The sequence below is a fragment of the Monodelphis domestica genome, chromosome 2 (assembly GCF_027887165.1).
Source record: "Monodelphis domestica isolate mMonDom1 chromosome 2, mMonDom1.pri, whole genome shotgun sequence".
In the NCBI taxonomy this organism is placed as follows: domain Eukaryota; kingdom Metazoa; phylum Chordata; class Mammalia; order Didelphimorphia; family Didelphidae; genus Monodelphis; species Monodelphis domestica.
In genome coordinates, this window is record NC_077228.1 from 17,988,840 (window position 1) to 18,002,386 (window position 13,547).

The 13,547-nt window shown below is 43.8% G+C and overlaps 1 protein-coding gene across 1 annotated transcript in view; it reads left to right on the forward strand.

Annotated features, from left to right (window-relative positions):
• Nucleotides 1-7,633, forward strand: part of LOC100031984 (cytochrome P450 2J2-like) — a 31,095-nt gene extending 23,462 nt beyond the window's left edge. The window contains exons 8-9 of the mRNA XM_007480494.3: nucleotides 3,477-3,615; nucleotides 6,254-7,633. Coding sequence (XP_007480556.1) covers nucleotides 3,477-3,615; nucleotides 6,254-6,453 — 339 coding nt within the window. The 3' untranslated portion in view covers nucleotides 6,454-7,633. The remainder of the gene's footprint in view (nucleotides 1-3,476; nucleotides 3,616-6,253) is intronic.
• The last annotated feature ends 5,914 nt before the right edge of the window (nucleotides 7,634-13,547 follow it).

The following is a 13,547-nucleotide window of genomic DNA, read 5'->3' on the forward strand; positions in this document are numbered from 1 at the left end:
CTTATGAATGGTGTTTTTTTTTTTCTCCTGGATCCCTGAAAGTTGTTCAGGGACATTACACCGCCCCTAATGGAGAAGTCCATTACGTTCGATGATACCACAGTGTATTAGTCTCTGTGTACAATGTTCTCCTGGTTCTGCTCCTCTCGCTCTGCATCACTTCCTGGAGGTTGTTCCAGTCTCCATGGAACTTCTCCACTTTATTATTCCTTTGAGCACAATAGTATTCCATCACCAACATATACCACAGTTTGTTCAGCCATTCCCCAATTGATGGGCATCCCCTCGTTTTCCAGTTTTGGGCCACCACAAAGAGCGCAGCTATGAATATTTTTGTACAAGTCTTTGTGTCCATTATCTCTTTGGGGTACAGACCCAGCAGTGCTATGGCTGCATCAAAGGGTAGATATTCTTTTGTCGCCCTTTGGGCATAGTTCCAAATTGCCCTCCAGAATGGTTGGATCAATTCACAACTCCACCAGCAATGAATTAATGTCCCTACTTTGCCACATCCCCTCCAGCATTCATTACTTTCCTTTGCTGTTATGTTAGCCAATCTGCTAGGTGTGAGGTGATACCTCAGAGTTGTTTTGATTTGCATCTCTCTGATTATAAGAGATGTAGAACACTTCTTCATGTGCTTGTTAATAGTTTTGATTTCTTTATCTGAGAACTGCCTATCCATTTCCCTTGCCCATTTATCAATTGGAGAATGGCTTGATTTTTTGTACAATTGATTTAGCTCATTATAAATATGAGTAATTAAACCTTTGTCAGAGGTTTCTATGAAGATTTTTTCCCAATTTGTTGTTTTCCTTCTGATTTTAGTTATATTGGTTTTGTTTGTACAAAAGCTTTTTAGTTTGATGTAGTCAAAATTATTTATTTTACATTTTGTGATTCTTTCTATATCTTGCTTGGTTTTAAAGCCTTTCCCCTCCCAAAGGTCTGACATGTATACTATTCTGTGTTTACCCAATTTACTTATGGTTTCCTTCTTTATGTTTAAGTCACTCACCCATTTTGAATTTATCTTGGTGTAGGGTGTGAGGTGTTGATCTATTCCTAGTCTCTCCCACACTGTCTTCCAATTTTCCCAGCAGTTTTTATCGAATAGTGGATTTTTGTCCCAAAAGCTGGGATCTTTGGGTTTATCGTATACTGTCTTGCTGAGGTCGTTTTCCCCCAGTCTATTCCACTGATCTTCCTTTCTGTTTCTTAGCCAGTACCAAATTGTTTTGATGACTGCTGCTTTGTAATATAGTTTGAGGTCTGGGACTGCAAGGCCCCCATCATATGTGTTTTTTTTCATTATTTCCCTGGATATCCTTGATCTTTTGTTCTTCCAAATGAACTTTGTTATGGTTTTTTCTAAATCAGTGAAGAAGTATTTTGGTAGTTCAATGGGTATGGCACTAAATAGATAAATAAGTTTGGGTAGGATGGTCATTTTTATTATATTGGCTCGTCCTATCCATGAGCAGTTAATGTTTTTCCAATTGTTCAAGTCTAGTTTTAGTTGTGTGGCGAGTGTTTTGTAGTTGTGTTCATATAGTTCCTGTGTTTGTCTTGGGAGGTAGATTCCTAGGTATTTTATTTTGTCTAAGGTGATTTTGAATGGGATTTCTCTTTCTAGTTCTTGCTGCTGAGCTGTGTTGGAGATATATAGAAAAGCTGATGATTTATGTGGGTTTATTTTGTATCCTGCAACTTTGCTAAAGTTGTTGATTATTTCAATTAGCTTTTTGGTTGAATCTCTAGGATTCTTTAAGTAGACCATCATGTCATCCGCAAAGAGTGATAACTTGGTCTCCTCCTTGCCTATTCTGATGCCTTCAATTTCTTTATCTTCTCTAATTGCTACTGCTAGTGTTTCTAGTACAATGTCAAATAGTAGAGGTGATAATGGGCATCCTTGTTTCACTCCTGATCTTATTGGGAATGCATCTAGTTTATCCCCATTGCAGATGATATTAGCTGTTGGTTTTAGATATATACTGTTTATTATTTTTAGGAATGACCCTTCTATTCCTATGCTTTCTAGTGTTTTTAATAGGAATGGGTGTTGTATTTTATCAAAGGCTTTTTCTGCATTGGGATGACATGTTAAGAAGACTTAGTTTAAATATGGAGTCAGAAAGATAAATTGGAATAGAGGAAAGAGTAGTGAACTTGGAGTCTATAAGACCAGGGTTCAAATCTTGAGCTTTGTGACCTTGGATAAGTCACTTAACCCCTTTGTGTGTGTAGAATGATGAGAATGGACTCTAGGGCCCTTCCAAATCTAACATCATGATCCCATACTTCCTGGGAAGCAGAAATTACTCCCATGATATAGTTTAAAGGTTATGTTTGTTTTAGGATTTCCAGGCACAGTGCCAGGGCCACCCCAAGCCTGGGTCCACCTCCTTTGCTGTCCTTTTCTTTGTCCCCATCTTTGCCCAACTCAAGATGAGGGCAGCTCTATCTACCAACACTCATGTTCATTATTCCATAAAGCTATTCCTACCTCTCTGTGTGACGGCAACATAGGATCATGGAAGGAAAACACTGGGTTCTGATTTACTGGACAGAGATTCGAATCCTACCCTCTCTGACTAAAATACTCTTATCATTTCCCATTGGTGTAACATTCAAAAGATCATTTAACCTCTGAGCCTCTGCTTCCTCATCTGTAATAACAAGAAAGCTCCCAACCCGAAGACCAAAACCCAATGATCTAACCAATGTGTACCAAAGAATTGGAATGGGCTCCCTTGTCTCAAGTCCCCATGGCCGAGCTTGGTTTCTGGCATTCCTAACCAATATTTCTTATGAGGCTTCTGAAGGCACTTACTATTTGAAGGCATGTTGCCATCAGGGAAGTTCATTCATTCACAAGCTAATTTATGAGAGAGGTTGTGGCCTCACATGGGGCAGAGGCCACTTCGAGGACAAATCACTCAGTGCTCCTGGGCAGCCAACTTGCCCCCAAATGACTGGGCTGACGATTCCCACTTCTGACCCTCCCTCGGTGACTTTGAGTGAGTCTGCCTCTCTGGGTCTCAGTTTAGTCATCTGCAAAATGGAAAGTCTACAATAGATGACCTCTACAATCCAATCTCGTTCTAAACGTATAGCTTTCTAAGGCAAGGGTCCTTGACTTGGAATCCATGACCTGGATTTTTCGTTGTGTTTAGATCGTGATGGTTTTCTTTCAATATAATTGGTTTCCTTTGTAATCCTGTGTGTTTTATTTGATTCGTTTAAAAACATGTTTCTGAGAAGGGATCTGTAGACCTTCCTGGGGGGTTTATGATACCCTGTTCCAAGAAATCTTGAGTCCTACATCATGCTTCGTCACTAAAATGCTGTGTGGTCTCCAGTGGTTCTTTGCCCTCTCTGACTTTCCATTCTCTAGTCTGTAAAATGAAAGAGTGGCCAGGTCCCTTCCACCTCAAGTTCCTTGAACTCAGTTCTTTCCATCTTTTTTCCAGGGGACCTTATTGGTGACCAATCTGACTGCCTTGCACAGGGACCCCAAGGAGTGGGCTACCCCAGACGCCTTCAACCCAGAACACTTTCTGGAGGACGGTCAGTTTAAGAAAAGAGAGTCCTTTCTGCCTTTCTCAGCAGGTGAGTCACACTCATGGGGAAGGCAGCCCTCAGCCAGGGGGCATTAACCTTTTTGGGACTGAAATACTCTGTAAATCCCACCCCTATGTCTCACAATCATATAGATGGCAGTGTCTGTATTATTGTCATTTACTAGTTGGGGATAATCCATCCCAACAAAATTAAACCTTTATGTAGCTTTTTTTAAGTGTAAAAGAAAATCAGGATCCCTTTGGAGCATCACAGCCACCCTGTGAGGTAGGAGCTAACAATCTGGTCTACCATTCATCCATTCTGAAGGCAGGGCGGCCACTTCTTGGGTAGGGTATGTGGAGGAGTCCCTCCTGCATCAGTTGGACCAGATGACTCCCAAGGCATCAAATCTTGTGTATTTCCTTCACTTACAAACTTGGGTTTATAAAAGTTCCAAATATACATATATGTACATACATGTATGCGTGTCTGTATGTATATGTGTGTTTAGATGTGTGTTTTTTATATCTGTGTGTACATAAACACACACACACACACACACACACACACACTCAGAGTGCTTTAGAGTTCCCAAAGTGCTCTCATCCCTACAGTGGTTACTTCCCATCATCTCTCACCTGGACCACTGTCCTAGCCTTCTAAGAGGTGTCCCTGCTTCCACTCACTCCCCACCAATCCATCCTCCAATCAGCTGCTCAAATGATTTTACCACAGCGCAGGTCTGACCACATCAGCCCTTGCCCTCACCCTGCTTAGTGAGCTCCACTGGCTCTCTGTCACCTCTAGGACCAAACATAAACTCCGCTGAGACTGAATGCTCTCCATCACCTGGTCTCATCCTGCCTTTCCATCCTACCATCTCATCCTCCTGGCACTGGTGCTTTTCTACACACACCAAGCTCTTATCTCCTGGCTTGGTGCCTTGTTCTTGACTGTTCCCAGGGCCTGGGAGGTCCTCTCTCCTCACTTGCCCCCCTTGGGGTCCCTAGTCAAATGCCATCTTTAATAGGAGGCCCTTCTGGTCCCTCCCACTCTGAGGATCCCCCCCTTCTACTCTGTGTATTGTCTTGCACAGACCTATTCATGAAAATATTATTGTCTCTCTCCTCAGAATGGAAGCTCCTGGAGGGCAGGAATCATTTTTGCTTTTTCCTTTCTATCTCCAGCACTTACTTGGTGCCTGTAATATAGTAATGGCTTAATAGGCATTTAGGCAGCTAGGTGGAGGCATAGGGCAGTTTAAATGTGGCTTCATGCATTTACTAGCTGGGCAAATCATCTAGCCAGTGTTTGCCTCAGTTTCCACATCTAGGAAGTGGAGATAATAATAGCATCTACTTCCTAGAGTGACTTTAGGATTAAGTCAGAAAGCATTTTTAAAGATCCTTGCCAACTTTAAAGTGTTTTTTTTAATAAATGCTAAGCATAATGATCATTAATGACTTGTCAAATTAACTAATTAATTAATGCTTCACCTGGTTTTAGTAAAATTTGAATGAAATGAGGAATATGTTGTAAACCTGAAATTTCTGGAGATATATTGTTATCCTGGAAGACTGAGGAGTCTAATATTTAAAAGGCAAGAGTGAGAGAGGACGTGATGGAATCACTTAACTTCCCTGGGAGGGATTTTAAGTTCTAAATCTATAAACTGAGGGAGCTTCAGGAGATGCTTCCTGAGATCTCTGAACTCCAAGTCCTGTGCTCTCCCTGGTTCTAAGGGCTGCCCTCCACCCCCTGTCCTCCTCAATGTGAGGCTCTATCAGCTCTTTTCTTCCAAATGCAAAAAGGAAGGCGGGGATGGGGGGTTGACTTGCCTGCCATTTCTCAGAGAAACAAAGACAGCCCCAGGGATGGACTCTCAAGGCACTGGAAAGTGACAGGACCAATTAGTTAATATGTGACCAGCTTTTCTCGTGGCACTGAGGGGTTTGGCACATAGGCTTAGTCTCCTGATGGCTAGACTGGGACATGTTCCCTTAGAGAAGCTCCCTGGAGAAATGAGTGAGGATACCTTTTTGTGCCTTTGGAGGCAACCAGGTGGGCCATGACCACCGAGATGTTCTCCAGGCTGACCACCAAGCTAATGGACTCTGTTCAGATTCTGCCTCCTCCTTCGGTCAAGTCCATACCTTCAAGGCAAGCTGCCTCTGAGATAACAGACTCACAGCCCATCTCACTCTTCCTCCTGGGCAGGAGCTGCCAGGCAGGAGGCTCTGAAAGGCCAGTTGGCACCTTCTCTACTTCTTCAAGATGGAAACAATTGTTTGAAGCACTGAGAAGTTGTGACTTGCCCAATATCACCCACTTAGTAAATGCCAGAGGCGGGGACTTGGCTTCCAGATTCAGGACTTCTGCTGTACTGTGTCTGAGGTTGGCAGCAGCATGGCAAGGTACATACGGTGCCTGACAAGGAGTGGAGAAGCCTCGGCATCAAATTCCCCCTCTGGATCTTATTAGGTTGTACCTTTGGACAAGTCCCTTAACACCAGTGGGTTCCTCATTGGTCAAAGAAGGGAGTTGGAACAGATGCTCGTTGGATCAGTGCTAGGATTCAGATCCAGGTGATCTGACTCCCCAGCCTGGGCCCTTGGGACATCCTACACCAACCATCTCTTTGGGCCAAGTTTTGGTAGATTCATTGTTTTCTCATCTTGTCTTTCAGGGAAGAGGGTCTGCCTGGGAGAACAGCTGGCTCGCACTGAGCTCTTCATTTTCTTCACTTGCCTGCTTCAGAGATTCACATTCCAGGCTCCCCCAGACACCCAACTGACCCTGGACTTCCGAATTGGCCTTACCATCTCTCCTGCCCCCTACAAAATCTGTGCCATTCCTCGGGAGACCCAATCTGACCTTGACCTGTAGAGGAGCCTGCTTCATGGGTGAGGAAGGCCCTGGGATCATCCACCTCCTCCATGATCACCCATCCTGCCCTTTGAAACTTGGATAGGGAAAGGGAGAGAATTCAAGGAGAGGAGAAGAGGAGAAGAGACAAAAGGAGGGTAGCTGGCCAGATATGAACTTTCCTGCTTAGAAAAAGGATAGACATTAACACGACCCAAGGAAAGCAGAGTCCTTAATCCATTTGGAGATTGAGGACCTTGTTCAAATCCCAGCTCTGCCACTTGCCAGTATTGAGTGACCTTGGATCACTTTTTGTTGTCTCCCTGCTTCAGTTTACTCAACTATAAAATGAGGAAGAGTCTCTCTAAGGTCCCCTCCATCTCTAAATCTATAACCTTGTTGATGATATGAATGGAAAGGGAACCAATACTTTTCCTTCCCTACCTCAAGTAATAGGGAAAATGGGTATTTTTGCTTGGTTGGTTGATTACTTGCCTCTTGCTCTTGTAACTCATGTAATTTTGGGTGGTATCACTTTAGGGAAGGTTGCAGAGAGTTCAGTGAGTTCCAGAAGGTCTCCATAAGTTGGGGAAAGATCCTTAGAGGCTGTCAGCTCGCTGTGGTTAAGGACTGTTTTTATTATTTCTTTGGATCTCCAACCCCCAGTCCAGAGCCTTACATAGAGAAAGAGCCCAGCCAATCTTTGCCAATTCTTTCATCTCTAAATTATCTAAGGTTATTTTCAGAGTTTATTCATGCTTATTTCCTTTGATTTCCATAATGTGAACGATTCTTCAATCATCTAGGTTCCTCTTTCCTATTAAAATCTTATTTTAGATAATAATTCACAATTACTCCACTCTCAGTTAGTCACTTGGGGATAGGAACACTCACACCTTGAGTATTACCAATCTATGAATGTTCCCTAATCCTGTGAAAGTTGCCAGTTCTTTTCAGAGATTTTTACATAAAATAGATTTCCATAATGTTAATGGCAACCCTTTCAATACCCCAGCCAATCAGAAAAGGTTAACTCCCATGTTACACACAATCATGTTGCTCAAATTATTTGTGTTCCCCTTTCTAATATTCCTCATTTATACCTATAAAAGTGCTCTGTAATCTCATGAGGTCCCTGTAGCAACTAATGTGGTCTTAGACCCATTTTACGATAAACTGCTAATAAACTGATACTGCTCAGAACTCTTTTGCCTCAGTTTCTCTCATTCACAAATTTCAGTTGTGACAATGGCAACCCTGTCCAGTAAGTAGAGGCAGATCCAGTTTACTGATGGGGAAATGGGAATTTACTAAAACAGATAAAATTTAAAATAACAATAAATAATAATTTTCCTGGAAAAAAGGATGGGGAGAACAATCAGCCAGTCTTTGGAGATAGAACCAATTATTCCAGTTTAAAGTAATCTCATATTTCTCTGAATACCATAAGAATGAAAATATTCGAAAGACTGGTGTTGGGGTAAGAACATCTATTAATTAAGCCAGCATAAAGGTCAGTGATCTTCTTGATGGAAATTCCCTTATGTAGGTCCAAAATATGTCATTTGGAAGCTCATGACTCAGTCCCTCCCTTGGACATCCCAAGACATCTCTGATTGGTGAACATCCACACAAGAGAATTTGCATTTCCTATTCTTTTTGCTGCTCTTTACATCTTTGTGAGCCAGATATTACTCTGTGTAATAGTGGGATTTGGTAGGGGAACAAACAAGAAGGAAACCTATAAAAATCCGGATTTCTTGTTTGGGAAAGGGAGGGAGGAAATACCAAGAAAAGATGGAAGGGAATTTAAAAGAATTTATGAGGATCTAACCATTCGAGTTAGCTTCTCTAGTTAACAACTGGACACAAACCTGCTTTCTACAACTTCACGTTAGCCATGCTCAAAGCCTTTGAATCCCATTAGAAACACTCGTATTTGACATTGAATCAACGGATCTTTCTACTTTCACTTCAGTTAATTAATCTCTTGGCTCCCTTATGATCTCAATCCATTATTTATTATTGGTGAGTATTCAGCATTTATTTCTTATTCTGTATTATTTAGTGTCTCCAGGACTCCATTGGAGAATCTGAGAAAAGAAGAGCCTAGGATGGTATCAGCATAAAAATGAGGCTCCCTCATCCCTCCCATTTCAGGGCAATCAGGGTGCTTGCAAGTGTAAGCCGGAGGTTCAGCCCACCCTGTGTGCCCCACAAGCATCCGCCAGCGAGCCTTACAAGAACAGACTCAAAGGCTTTTAAAGCCTAGAATAATGCTGCTTATAGACTATTGCTTCTCATCGTCCTCCCTGTTCTCAGCTCCGCTCTCCAGCTCTGCCCTCTTCTGACCAATGGAACTAGTTACATGTGCTCCGGACACAGCATGCTCTTTAGACATTCGATCAGCCCATGCCTGGAGGAAGGGCCTGTTCTGCGCTCCCAGGTGGCCTCTACTATTTCCTTTCCTGCCTTGAAGGCAGCTTTCTGGTATTCCACATCGAGGTGTCCTGCAGCACCAGCACCAGTCCCTGGGCTCAGGGCCTCTTCGGATGGCTGGAGGGATAGATCTGGGTTGGGTTTTTCCTTTTCTCACAACCCAAGCGAGTTTGTCTTCTACTCAAGGCCAGGCCAGAGGGGGTGAGTCACTGGCATGACTCAAATTATCACCTGCCAACAGTCTCGGGGCTTGGAGGGATGCTCTTGGTTATCTTTCTCCCTCCAGTCTTCCTCTGGGGACAGATGGACTGCGTTATGCACGTTATCCCAGTCTCCTTCTTAAAAGATCCAACTGGGAGAAGGAAGGTGAAAGGTAGGATGGGAGCCTGCTCCAAGGAAAGGGCCGATGCAAAGCAGAGGGAGATGTCACAGACATGGGACGCCATTCATTTCTTTTCCTTTAAATAGAATGCATCTCAGGGCCATAGTATATCCTCGGAGGCATCCTATATTCATCTCTGTAAAGGACTTTTTTTTTCAAATCCAGCCTGAGATACTTACTAGCTGTGTGGCGGTGGTCAAGTCACTTAAGCCCTATTTGCCTTGGTTTCCTCTGCTGTAAAATAGGAATGAGAGGAGCACCGACCTCCGAGAGGCGTTGTGAGGATCCATGTAAAGCTCGTAGCACCGCACCGGGGGCATAGTAAGCAGTGTATAATGTTAGCATTGATGACGATGATGATGGTGATGGAGCAAGAGGCTTCACCAGGTGGCCTTTCGAGCTTCTTTTCAACACTGACACTTATTTAATTCTCTAATAGACATAATTCACGTCGTCTTTGCTTTGGAGTTTGCAAAATGCCTCCATTGGAACTACAGACAAAGGGCTACAAAACTGTGCAAACTCTTTGATCCGGTAATGCCACAACTGGGTCTGAATCCCAAAGAGATAAAAAAGGGGGGAAGGACCTACTTGTATAAAAATATTTGCAGCAGCTCTTTTTGTGGTAGCAAAGCATTGGAAATTGAGGGGGTGACTCTCTGTTGGGGAATGGCTGAACAAACTGTGGTACAGCTGGGAAACAGAACACTTTTGTGCTATAAGAAGTGATGAGCAGGAAAGCTCTGCAGGAACTGATGCAGAGCGAAACAAGCAGAACCCGGAGAACCCTGGGCACAGGAACAGCAATACTGGATGATGGTTGTCTGTGAAAACTTGGCTCCTTGGAGCAATGCAAGGATCGATCCAGGGCAATCCTGAAAGATTTATGAAGGGGGATGCTAGGCCCCCGCAGAGGAAGAACTGCTGGGAGCTGGATGGATGTGGGTCAGAGCAGACTCTCCTATCAGTGTATCTGCGGCTTTCTCGGGGTCTGGGTTATGTAGGAGTGTGCTCTTACAATGACCCATACGGAAGTGGGTTTTGCATGACAATAAAAAATAACAGGAACAAAATGGTGCCTCCATTGGAACAGTCCTTTTGAGGTAAAGGAGGAGGGGTGACATTGTCTTCGCCTTCCAGATGAGAGAACTGGAGGCTCAGTCATACAAATGGCCAAGTTTGGGCTTGCACTCAAGGCCCCAGAAGCAGATATTTTCACCATGGCAGGCGGTCATTACAGAGCTCCGTGGTTGTACTTGAATCCTTGGATGCTTCCTCACAGGCAGCCCTGGGGTGGGCCATCGCTGCATCCTAGCATCATGCCCTCCGTAACCAGGTGAGGAGGATGAGGACAGGATTCCTCATCTCCAGCTGCATCAGGCAGGTCTTGAAGCCCGATTGCCTCTAGTACAGAGGAGCCGTACCATTGGCTTTGGCGCCCTCGTCCCATGTCGCCCCATTCAGCTCCTGGGCCAGTGGAGATGACCTCGGGCAGCCGGGGAAGAGTTTGTCCTTTCTGGCTCTGGCTGCCTCTGTTTGGTTCCCAATGTCCTATTTGTTCTGCTCTGAAAAGCGCAGAGCCTTGAATCATCTCTCCTCCACTTCCCTGCCTTCTTTTTGAAACAGAATTCCAACTAGGTGAGGAGAGAGAAAGGCTTCAAGGCCAGGGCTCAGGCGCCACAGCTTTGGTTCATCTTACTAATGACTTCATCTGCAGCCTGTTCATTCAGGCGGTCCTTTCCTATTGCCGGAGGTCTCCTTGCACTGTCTAAAGATAGCATCAAGACACCCAGAGCCCCGGATGTTCCAGAACCGATCGGCACTCCACTGCTGTGGGGCTTCGGCCACTGCCTGCTGAACGAATTAAGGTCATTTGTGGTCGTTAAGTCCATTAGTCATGTCCGATTCTTTGTGGGGTTTTCTTGGCTAAGATGCTGCAGCGATTTGCCACTTATTTCTCCAGCTCATTTTAGAGATGAGGGAGCTGCCCAGGGCACACAGCCAGCAAGTATCTGAGGCTGGAGTTAAAGTCTCGTCCTCTTGATTTCTGGGTCAGCACTTTATCCACAGGAAAGGAATCCACAATTAGCCCATGCCAGCTTGAAATCTGAAGACCCCAAGTCTGCCCCGTCCCCCGAGAACTCATCCATTTCAGACTGAGCAATAGACCTTAAAGTACTAGATGATACCAGCTTAGGGGGGGCGAGCAATCAATCAAACCCTTTCAGTCTCAGAAGTTCCCCCCATTGTATGAGATGTTCCCAAGAAGACCAGCACCCACGCAGGGACCTTCTCTTTAATATCTTTATAGGGAGACCATTCCCTGATAGCCCAGCCTCCTTCCCAAGCCTCCTTCCCAACCTGTCAGTGCAGGTTTGATGTCCTGAGTCCCCAAAGGGCACAAAACAGCCCAGGTTCTACTGTTCCTTGGAGAATCTTCTAGCATCGATTCCTCCCAGAGAGACTGTCCCCAGAGCCCCAGGGTTTTGACTGGGTAGTTTTGGGCACTTGGCTCTGTGATAGCAGCCCGTTATATCGGACCTCTCTCTTTCCTGATTCGAGACCTGCTTTCTCTGACTCCTTTAGGAATTCTGTGGCTTTTTTTCTTAATAAATTCTTGCCAACTGACTAACTCCTCAGCATGCCTGAGAAGAGGGTATCCCGTTTCTGATAGCAGTCTGGAGTTTAAAAATACTTTGAAGAAACATTTAGCCCAATGCCTGGCACACAGCAGATGCTTAATAAATGTTTACTGAATTGAATTAAATTAAATTACAGCACCAAGAAAAATTTTCTTTCCATTGCCATGCCTGGTCCTTTCAGTTTCTAGTAAGCCTTCGGGAATGGGGATCTCACCACCTCCTGAAGCAGTCCTCTCTGGTTTTTTATAATTCTAATTGTTAGGAGGTAATCCCTCTAACTAGAATTTGGAGAGCAACCAGGATGATGAAAGCCTTGCGCCCATGTCCTATGAGGACTGGATGAAGGCCATGGGAATTTTTAGACTGGAAAAGAGATTCAATAGGAGCACGATAGAGCTGTCATACAGAGAAGTGATCTGACCTATTCTCTTTGATCCCAGAGACCAGAACCAGGAGCAAAGAATGGAAATAGGTCAATTATGGCTGGATATCGGGGGAAAAAATTCCTACCAAGGAGAGCTTTCCTAGCATGGAACAAGCTCTCTGTCCTTAGGGACCTTCAAGCACAGGCTGGTGGATCATTTTTGTCGAACTTATTTGTCAAAATCATAGCGGGGATCTTTTATAAAAAGGGATGGACTAAATGGTCACTTGCAACTAGATGGTTCTTTCCAACCCTCAAATCTGGGATTTCTGTAACTCCTACCTGCTGTTCCTAGTTCTAACAGCTGGAGCGACCAGAAAACATTTCATTCTCATCTATGTGACAGCCCTTAAAATATTCAGTTATCAAGAACTCAGATAAGCTTTCGCCTCCATCAATGGATCCTTATATGGCAAAGCACTGAGTCATCTCAAGACCACAGGCGCTTTTATCAGCATCCCTCCCAAAACGTCTGTTCCAAAACTGAACCCAATACTCAAAGAGATCTAGTATATCCGGAGGACAGCAGGACAGTCACACCCATTGTTCTGGACAGTGCTTGAAGTAGGGTAGAAGTGCTTGAAGACCTACATTCATAACCTTTAATTTTGTTTTTATTTTGATAATTTCAATAAAATTGGTTTCTGTTTTAATTATAGCAATTTATTACTGAGATAAAGATCCCTGGCCTTCACCAGACTCCCAAAGCAGTATATAACCTAAAAAAGGTTAAGAATCTCTTGTCATTGAGAATTAAAGAATTAAATAAGAAAAGAATAGGTGAAATAATCAAAATCCCTTCTTTTATCACCAACAAAATCAAATTTTCTCTTGATGTCATTTCTTTCCATTAAAAAAATAATACTGGGGGCAGTTATGTGGCTCAGTGGATAGAATCTAGGTAGGCAACTGGAGATGGGAGGACCTGGGTTCAACTCTGGCCTTGGACACTTCCTAGCTGTATGACTAGGTAAGTCATTAAAATCCAATTGCTTAGTCCTTAACACTTTCCTGCCTTGGAACCAATAGTCAATTCTGAAACAGAAGATTAGGGTTTTTTTTTTAATAGTAATAAACAACAACTTTCATTTTTCAGAGATATTCACCCTCATAAGTGACTCTGAATAATCCGGGGGGGAATGACCTGAGTAAGGACTATTTTTCCCAGGTGAGAAGAATGAAGACTGGGCAATGAATCATTCCTAATGTACATTATCTCGGGTGACTC